General features: G+C 39.4%; 1 protein-coding gene and 1 long non-coding RNA gene across 2 annotated transcripts in view; one reads left to right on the top strand and one right to left on the bottom strand.

The window, feature by feature from the left end:
- Window positions 1-1,751: 1,751 nt before the first annotated feature.
- On the top strand, window positions 1,752-2,074 carry LOC105999455. The gene is made up of 2 exons (XR_001175734.1): window positions 1,752-1,840; window positions 1,950-2,074. It is a non-coding gene; the product is annotated as an uncharacterized LOC105999455 (long non-coding RNA).
- Window positions 2,075-2,813: 739 nt separating this feature from the next.
- Mcmdc2 (minichromosome maintenance domain containing 2) overlaps window positions 2,814-10,192 on the bottom strand; it is a 46,177-nt gene continuing 38,798 nt past the window's right edge. Inside the window, 3 exon segments of the mRNA XM_013034473.1 lie at window positions 2,814-4,119; window positions 6,945-7,027; window positions 7,781-7,927. Of these exon segments, the coding sequence (XP_012889927.1) occupies window positions 3,918-4,119; window positions 6,945-7,027; window positions 7,781-7,927 (432 nt within the window). The 3' untranslated portion in view covers window positions 2,814-3,917.

Here is a 10,192-nt window from a genome sequence, read left to right as displayed (position 1 = left end):
GCACGGGGGGATCCTTCCCGGGAGGGGAGGGAGCGACCGCGCCCACCTCCCGCACCGGTCGCAGCATTTTGGTAGGACTCAGCCTTAGAGATCCTCTAGAGACCTTGAAGTCGAGGAGCAATCGGGCAGGTACGGAAAGCCTAGTCACCAACGCCTGCCAGACGCCTTGTGGGAGAAGTGGGCTCCCGGTGTAGAACGCGGAAGCTAAGCAGCAGGGAGACTGAACGTTTACTGTTGGAAAGGAAATGGTTGGGGTTGGAGGCGTGGCTCCGCCGAGTGCTGGAGCCCAGCCTCGGAGTAAAAGCATCTGACACCGAGTTTGAGTCCCGGCCTCGGACAAAAATTATTTTCAAAACTACGTGAGAGAGCTCCGACGTAGAAGCTGTTTGACTTCTCGTGTTGATTAACAACACGACCCTATCGGTTTGCTGCTTCCTGCCACTCCCACAGGCGCTACCCATCGGGAGTTTTCTGCCCACTGATTTTCTTTAAAGGTAGTTTTGAATTTGAGATTACTCATAGCCAGTAGTCTATTCTATTCCTCATAATTGAAACATTTCAAGGTCGGGACGTGGTAGTTTTTACGTAAGTCATATTGAGGCTTTTGGCTTAAATGATTTATAGGGTACTGTAGGACATTCCTCACTAGCCTTAAGTCTGTTTGGCAACTTTAAATATCTATGCTACAAAAATACTGGATTTGCTGTCTTAATGTTTCCAAGTCTTCCCACATTTGTATTTGTTTTTCACCTCATTGCTGTCAAGCTCTGAGATTTAAAAAAAAAAAAGCAGGGGCTGGGAAGGTGGCTCAGTGGTAGAGTGCTTGCCTTGCATGCCTTGAGGCCCTGGGTTCGATTCCTCAGCACCACATAAGCAAAAAGAATAAAAGCCGGAAGTGGCGCTGTGGCTCAAGTGGTAGAGCGCTAGCCTTGAGCTGAAGAGCTGAGGGACAGCGCCCAGGCCCAGAGTTCAAGCCCAGGACCAACAAAAAAAACATTGACTTGGTACCTGTAGGACCACATGTCAATTACTGCCCCCAGTGATAACTGGCTTCACCATTTTTCTGCCTTTGCTCATGCCTTATTTCGGGATTGGAGAGCTCACTTAAGAGTTGGGGTCATTGGGCAGGGAATGTAGTAGAATGCTTGCCTAGCATGCATGAAGCTTGGGTTTGATTCCTCAGTACCACATAAACAGAAAAGGCCTGAAACGGTGCTGTGGCTCAAGTGGTAGAGTGCTAGCCTTGAGCAAAAGAAGCTCAGAGACAGTGCCCAGGCCCTGAGGTCAAGCCTCAGGGCTGGCCAAAAAAAAAAAAAGGGCAATCTGAATGCGGTTATTGTTTATGGTTCCCATGTGCTAAGTAGGATAACAACTGATAATTTTTTAATTCTAGGTACAGTAAGTCCTGTGTGCTTTGAAGTTGCATGAAGATAGTTTCATTAGGACAAATGTGTCCTAGAAGTTTGTCATAGAAGATGGCTGAAAAAACTGAGTAGGACCACATGGGAGGACCACAAGGTTACTGTGCTTGTTTTTGCTTTGTGTTTTTATCTCTAAAGTAGCCAGAATGTGTGGTGTAGTTGCTGGCACAATGATGATAAGTGTTTGCCGTTTACCCAGCTGAGGGCTTCTTTGAAGAAATTTTCTAAGACTGAGATGCCAGTATCTCTTAAATAAATTACTAAGATGCAATGAAATTTTTATTGAAATGAGTGATTTTTTTTTCTTTTCTATATATAGGTGAATGCCCAAGTCCATTAGCTGTGGTGGTTACAATACTGCATTACCTGAAGTGATTGCAACTTTTCAAGAAACAATCTGATAACTCCAAATGGCTGGGGTATGATTTTATTACTCAGAATTATTTTTTAGCTGGCACTTGATAGAAAATGGAGGCTAAAAACTACTGAGCTTGAGTAAAAATGTTTACCTGGCTTTTTTTTATTAAGGAATGTGGAATGCTACATCTTGGAAGGAAAAGTGAAGTTGGTAAAAAGAAGATGAACAGATGAAGATTAATTTACTGTTGTTAAATGCAATAAATATATGTAGAAAATAAATACGTGGCTAGTTATCTTAATTGTCCAGGGCAGTGCAGAATAATTGCTCTCATACTCACTAGACAGCTTATTTTCACTAATAGCTAGATCATTTGGGGGGAAAGGAGGATTCTCATTGAGGTGGACAACTGTGGTGTTATTTCTAATATATTTGGAGAAATTAGTATTCACAAGAATTCTTCTGCCTGTAAGACTTAAATTTACCCTCCCTCCACCCCCTTTTTTTTTAGAGCAAAATAAGTTTATTGTCAGCAAGGCTGACAAGGCCAGTTCTCTCACAGGAGAGTGAGAAATGGCCAAATTTAGCCAGCTTTTCTTTCTTTCTCCAAGTGTATTTCATGCATTCCATGCTTTTATATCAAACAACATAGTACATAGAATCACATGGTGGAATGGCTTTACATTATAGGTAACATTTGAAAACTTGGGGTTTGGATGTGGCTTAGAATGCCTCACATGCAACAAGACCACCAAAATTCAGTCCTCAGCACAGCCCAAATTCTGTTGTCTTTCAACTAAAATTAAGGTTAGAGATCATAGTTGTTGCTCTTGCTCTCTTCCTCTCCCAGGTCCTGGGGCTTGAACTCAGGGCCTAGTTGCTGTCCCTGAACTTTTTTGCTCAAGGCTAGCACTCTACCACTTGAGCCACAGCCCCACTTCTGGCCTTTCTGGTAGTTTATTGGGGATAAGAGTAAGGACTTTCCTGCCTGGGCTGGCTTTGAATCATGCTCCTTGTATCTTGGCCTCCTGAATAGCTAGGCATAAAGGTATGAGTACCAGCACTCAGCTAGAGACTCTAGATTTTATGAGATAGCACTGTTTTACCATTACCCCAGGGAGCTAGAAAAGTGAAAGGATAGTGACAAGAAGGATTTCAACTCTAATTAGCAATTGAATTTTGATCCATACATGTTTTGTTAGAACAGCATTAAGGTTATACAGAGCCAGCTTTAGAATAAGCCTTGGTATAGTTTTACAATCCAGTACCAGTAGGTTCTTTATAATAGTGAATGATTTGTAGGGAGTATGTTTTGGTTTCTTTGAAGCATTTTTGAAACTGATACATTAATGAAGACTAGAAGCTAGGTTTTCTGGTACACTACTGTAGTCTAGCTAGTTGGGATGAGATTTGGAGGCAAGAAGATGATTTAAACCAAGGAGTTCTACCCTTGGCAACAGTAAGATCCCATCTATAACTGATTTTGCAAGTCGGTCTCTTGCCTTTTGGACTCTTGTAGCTACTTAGAGTCAATCAACATGGGCAATTTCAAGGCTTCCCTGACTCCATTTAGGACTTAAACTATAAAAGCATTTTAAGCTTCAGACTATGTAAATACAATAACATCAATTTGGCAAGAAAAAGTATATAGGTAGTTTTATTGCCATCTTGTGACAACTAGGATTTTTCATTTTCACTGATAACTGGAATCACAAATTTTGTAAGTACTAGGGTTTGAACACAAATTCATGCTCTATCACTAGAGCTAAGCCACCAGTCCCTTTTTGCTGTGCCTGTGTATATAATCTCTTGGACTTTACTGACTCCTGAGTAGCTAGGATTACAGGCATGAGCCACCATTGCTTGACTTGCTCTGGTTTTTGAAATAGAGTCATACATTTTTTGCCCTGGAATTGCAGTCTTAATGTCAGCCTTTGTAGTAGCTAGAATTACAGTAGGAATGAGCCACTATACCCAGCTGAGATTTTTTTTTTAAGTTTGAATTGTGTGTATCCTTTTAGTTAATTTTGTACATTTACACATCCAGATACTACTGTATATTATCTAAAACATTCAAAATCACTCTAGACTAAAAACTATCCATTGTTTATAATAGGAATGAAAATTTTTTTCTCTGCTTATTCATCACTAGAGAAAATAGCTGTCCCAGGTCCACATGTGGCAATGAACTGTTGGAGCTGTTGCTGGCATTGAGTGAGGTAGAGATCCCTTTTCTCTAAATACTCTTCATTATACAGTTCAAATGGGAATAATGCATTTGGAGCAACACAAAATACAGTGGCCCCTAAATGAAGAAAAAAATATAGTGTGACAAATAATCTAAAATATTAATCATAAATCACTTCCAACAAAGTAATGAAGTTTGCAAATTAAGTTCTATAATATTTCACCAATCACTAGTCTTTTTTTTTTTTGGGTCTGGTCTTGGGGACTGAACTCTGGGCCTGGGCGCTGTCCCTCAGCTCTTCAGCTCAAGGCTAGCGCTCTACCACTTGAGCCACAGCGCCACTTCCAGCTTTTTCTGCTTATGTGGTGCTGAGGAATGGAACCCAGGGCCTCAGGCATGCAAGGCAAGCGCTCTACCACTGAGCCACCTTCCCAGCCCCAATCACTAGTCATTTTAAACACAAATAATCTTAGTGAAATGTAAGAACAAATTATAAAGCTATCTCATTCTGTATACATTTTTTTTCTTTTTTTTTTTTTGGGGGTCCAGTCATGGGGCCTGAACTCTGGGCCTGGGTGCTGTCCCTCAGCTCTTCAGCTCAAGGCTAGCACTCTACCACTTGAGCCACAGCACCACTTCCGGCTTTTTTTTTGTGCTTATATGGTGCTGGAGAATTGAACCCAGGGCCTCATGCATGCAAGGCAAGCACTCTACCACTGAGCCACCTTCCCAGCCCCTTCTGAGAATTTTTTAAAACTCTTATAAAATGGGGATGCTAAATAAAGGCACTTGAAAGTTTATAACTTACAACGGTTACATAAATCTAAAGTAGTAAATCGCCACCCACTTGTCTACAGAAAAAGAATACCTCTTGGATGTGATAGCTCTTTAAATACTGAAGTAACTTTTATAGTGGCCCTTTATTTTCTTTCCTCCAAGCTAAACATTCCTAATACTTTTAAATAGCAGGAAAGTAGGTATCCCTTAATTCAGTATGCTTGTCTAGCATAGCACCATATACAACTAAAACGTAATATGCCATGAAACATAACTGTCAGTCCCTCCCCATCCTGGCTACTCTTCTTGTGTCCAAAATAGTTTAATCCTCCTTTTCAGCTCAGTACTAAGGTTTGATCTGAGACCACAGTGGAAGCCAAGAATAAATAGTATTTCCTTGCTCTTGATACGTATTCTGTTACTACATCCCAAATCCCTGTGTTATAACAGCTGTATTACATTGTTTACTCATATTAAATATAGACAGAATGAAATCTGAAGTTCTTTTCACATCTTTGGATATTAGGCTTTAGTTAGACTAGGGAGTTTTTTGTTGTTGTTATTGTTGTTTTTTGTTTTTTGGCCAGCTGTGGTGCCTGAACTCTGGGCCTGGGCACTGTCTCTCAGTTCTTCGGCTCAAGGCTAGTGGCTCTACCACTTGAGCCACAGCACCACCTCCGATTTTTTCTGCTTCTGTGGTGCTGAGGAATTGAGCCCATGGCCTCACGCATGCAAGGCAAGCACTCTACCACTGAGCCATCTTCCCAGCCCCTAATGGAGGCTTTTACATTTATCATATTGACTTTATTCTTGCTAGATTAAGATCATAATTCAAGCCAGGCACTGGTGGCTCATACCTGAAATCCCAGCTACTCAGGAGAATGGGATATGAGAATCAAGGTTCAACATCAGACTGGGCAAAAGTTCCCATGAGATTCTTGTCTCTCCAATTAGCAAGCAAAAAGCCAGAAGTGTAGGTATGGCTCAAGAGGTAGAGTGCTAGCCTTCAGTGAAAAATGCTAAGGGACAGAGTCCAGGCCCTGGGTTCAAACCCTACTACAGGCACCAAAAAAAAAAAATCCATAATTCAGGTCTGTGAGTCTCAACCCATGGTGCCTAATTATGCTTTAATATCAGGTCTGTCATATTCTCATCTAAGCTCCTAAAAATGTAGCTCAGAACAGAGCATGTACTGAGTTTTTCACACAAAGAGAAGAGATCAACAATATTCAGCTCTACTTTTCCAGAAAAAATGGCCTAATGAAGGGCCTGTTTAGAGATAGAGTCAAAAATTAAAGTTTCAAATGTTTCTGATAGTATTTTCTTTACTGTGCTATTTCATAAAATCTATCTCCACTCCTCACTATTTTTTATTTTATTTTTATTTTTTAGGTCTGGTCGTGGGCCTGAACTCTGGGACTGGGCGCTGTCCCTCAACTCTTCAGCTCAAGGCTAGTGCTCTACCACTTGAGCCACAGCGCCACTTCAGGGTTTTTTTTTCTCCTTATGTGGTGCTGAGGAATCGAACCCATGGCCTCATGCATGCAAGACAAGTGCTCTACCACTGAGCCACCTTCCCAGCCCCCACTATTTATTAATATATGTGAAAACACAGTTACATTAAAACAACTCTATTAAATTTGGATAAATAGTCATATGTGAACTAATGCTTTATAGGTTCTTTTGTTTGCTTGTTTGTTTGTCAGTCATGGGGGCTGAACTCTGGGCCTGGACACTGTCCCTCAGCTCTTCAGCTCAAGGCTAGCTCCCTACCACTTGAGCAGCAGCACCACTTCCAGCTTTTTTCTGCTTATATGATGTTGAGGAATCGAACCCAGGGCCTCATGCATGTGAGACAAGCACTCTACCACTGAGCCAACTTCCCAGCCTATATAAGTTTAAATACAAAAAAATTTACTACAGTTAAACATGAGAGAGAAGGACTTTTGAAATTTTAAGGCAGTAAAATCTGATTTGAGCATTTTAAATTTTGCTTAGGAAATAGAAAACATAAAGTTCTGTTTATCAACATTTATTGAAGAGTTGATTTCTACCTTATCTTTTCTACCTTATTTTATCTTTTCATTTGAAGATATATAGGTAGGTGATTGAGGATATACCACTTCCTGTCTCCTCCACTGAGTTGCTAATAATATAAGATCCCTGTAGCTATCCTGTTTTTATAGTGGCAAGTCCCGACAAGATGGCTGCTCCCACACTGGTTTCACTACCTACCTTCATTTTGTAGGAAGCCAGACAGTTTGCCTGAAGTAGAGAAACCATCTTAGGGAGTAGAATAAAAAAGCAAGAGAAAGAAAGAAAAGAAAGAATGAAAGAGAAAGGAAAGAAAGAGAGAGAGAAAGAGAGAGAGAGAAATAAAGAAAACGAAAGAAAGGAAGGAAGGAAGAAAGAAAAGAGAAAGAAAGAAAGAGGAAAGAAAGAAAGAAAGGAAAGGGAGGAAGGAAGGAAGGAAGGAAGGAAAACCCTTTCATCCCTTTCCAACCCAAGGCATAGGATGGGGGAGAGGGGGGAGACATGTTTGCCTGTGTCCAAGTAGACTACTCCTCCCTCCCCCTGGCTTGGTTTGTTGTTGTTGTATTGTGTGTGTGTTTTGTTTGTTTTGCTTTTTTGTTTTTGAACAGCTTTATTGAGCTATAATCGAGACCCTTAAACTGAACATACTTAAAGTAAAATGCAAGGAATATTACATTTAAAGAATTTCTCTGAGTCCAACTGAAAAAATGCTTGAAATATAAATTGCCATGCTTAGAAAAAGCAATAATTTGCATTTGAAGTCTGTATTTTTTCTCAGGCACATCTCATACAGGGATGCCATTAAAATTATTTTAGTAAAAATATTAGAGGTGTCAATGATGTAAATAATAACAAAATAATTGTTAAACCACCTTAAATTCTTTTGGAACAAGGTAAATTATAAACCAACCTATCTGCAATCAAAGAAATAATAAAACAGAGGAAATAGAAAAGTTAATCACATCATATAAAAGTAAATACTGGCCTTAAAATCTTGAATACCTACAAATATTTTAATGCAGATGCTGACAATTTTGATCCATATATAGAGTCCGTTCTGATTCTGCGACTTGATAGATAATATCCATGAATCATTCTTTCTGCCTCCAAGCTGAATTCTATATTCAAATTCTTTGCAAAAACCAGTAGCTAAATTAAAAATGTGAAAAAAATTAAAAAAAATAAGTTTTATTGTGGAATCTATATAAAAAATCCTAAGAATACTGGTATCTTATTTTTAAAGTTTATGTATTTTATTGACTTAAAAAGTAAGTAAAAGCAAGGTGCTGGTGGCTCATGCCTATAATCCTAGCTATCCATGATCTGAGGATCATGGTAAAAAGCCAACCCAGGCTTTGAATTAACCAATTAACCACCAGAAAATCAGGAGTGGTACTGTGACTCAAAGTTGTAAAGCACTAGCCTTGAAAAGTTCAGAGACAATGCTCAGGCCCTGAGTTCAAACCCCACGACTGGCAAAAAACAAAACAAAGCAAAACAAAAATCAGTAAGCCAGTGGCTCTTTCCTGCAATCCTAGTTACTCAGAAGGCTGAGCTCTGAGGATTAAGGTTGGAAGCAAGCCAGTGTAGAAATTAAAGAGATTCCATCTCCAATTAACCAACAAAGAAGCTAGACTAAAGGTGTGACTCAATAGTAGAATGCTTGCCTAGCACACAATTAAGGCCAAGTTTGGTCACTAGCATTGTAAAAAAAAAATAATGTTTACCAACAATAATTTTCTGTTGGTGCAGAAATGTTCTGTGCAATGCATTTTAAATTATTGTACTTTCAGTCTTTGAAGGAGAAAAAGCTAACTTGTTTTCTACTTTTTTAAGTAAAAAAAGAAACAAAAGGAAAATTAGCTATAAGGTTGCTATTAATTATACTTCTATTTTGACAGTGCTGGGGATGGAACCTGGGCTTTGCATATTCTAGGCAAGGGCCCTACTGCTGGATTATTTCTCCAACTCCATTTTTTGTACTTTAAACATTATCTTATTTTTTTTTCTCTTTAGACTTGCTATGCAGCCTAGGCTGGTCTTGAATCTGAAATCTTCTGAACCTGCCTCTGCCTCCCAAGTTCTGGATTTACAGCATACAACAGCACAGCCAGCACTAACCTTAAAAGACAAACTATCTAAACATATCCTGGGTTACACTTCTCCTAGATTCTATAGGTTCTATCTTTATTTTCCTTAGATTTCATAATTCTCTCCTGGCCTTCCAAACTGGATAATAAGACTATTAATATTACCAGTATCCCTAAGTTTCATCATTTGGAAATGAGGATGTGTCCTCTATCACACTTTAGGAAAGGACTTATATGCTAACAGCACTCCTGACATCTGGCATCCAGACCTGTGGACTGTCCATCATATAACCAACTGATTAAGGCAGAATTGTGGCAAGGTTTTAGGAAGTTACTCCATTTTGGTTCAAAATCCAGAAAACTCTGTAGAACCAGCAGAAGCCAACATTGGGCTTGTGTCACAGCAGAACTCCTCCCTCTGAGGTATTGATAGAAGGGTACTTACTCCAAATGTTGACAGTCTAAACTCTGCTTTCTCCACACCCCAGTCTACAACAAATTCCATCCACTCTTAGTTGTGTGGCAGTCAGAGATATCTTCCAAAGAAACTGTTTTCACCAGTCTAGTAAATCTACAACTGTTTTCTACAGCATTATAAATAAATTTAATTATTCCGCCTGAGCTTCAAGGCTTATCACAAATCTCTAAAGCCCTAAGACTCCAAAATACAATTTTTGCTTCAGTCTTCTCATAGTGCTACATACACACTGATTTGCACTTCTATGTATTTGCTTCAACTATTATTTCTGTATAGAAAATCCTGTCATCTAAATTTTACTTCTTCTTATGGCCCAACTGAAGTCCCATCTCCTTTTTGAAATCTCAACTTTTGCATTTTACATCAATACCTTTATTTCTAAATTTCCCAATTACTTAATAGACAGCAGTCTCCTTAGCACTTAAGTTGATTCTTAACTGTTTCATGCATCTTGTTTTTATCTCAATTAAAAGGTAAACTTTTTTGCCAGTCCTGGGGCTTGAGCTTTGGGCCTAGACCTTAACTTCTCTTGCTCAAGGCTAGCACTCTACCACTTGAACCACAGCACCACTTCCAGCTTTTTTTGTTTATGTAGAACTGAGGAACTGAACCCAGGGCTTCATGCATACCAGGCAAGCACTTTACCACTAAGCCATATTCCCAGCCCTAAAAGGTAAATTATTTAAAGAATAAATTTACATTTCTGTGAGAATAGGAAAGACTAGAAATAGTATTATAAATGCAAAGTATTTAGTAAATGCCCAACTAATTAATAAACACATAGTTTTTTTTGGCTTGTGTGTGTGTGTGTGTGTGTGTGTGTGTGTGTGTGTGTGTGCTAGGGTT

This window comes from Dipodomys ordii, unplaced genomic scaffold (genome assembly GCF_000151885.1).
Source record: "Dipodomys ordii isolate 6190 unplaced genomic scaffold, Dord_2.0 Scaffold190, whole genome shotgun sequence".
NCBI lineage: Eukaryota > Metazoa > Chordata > Mammalia > Rodentia > Heteromyidae > Dipodomys > Dipodomys ordii.
The sequence above is the reverse complement of the archived record's forward strand: the minus strand, read 5'-3'. Positions and strand labels throughout refer to the sequence as shown.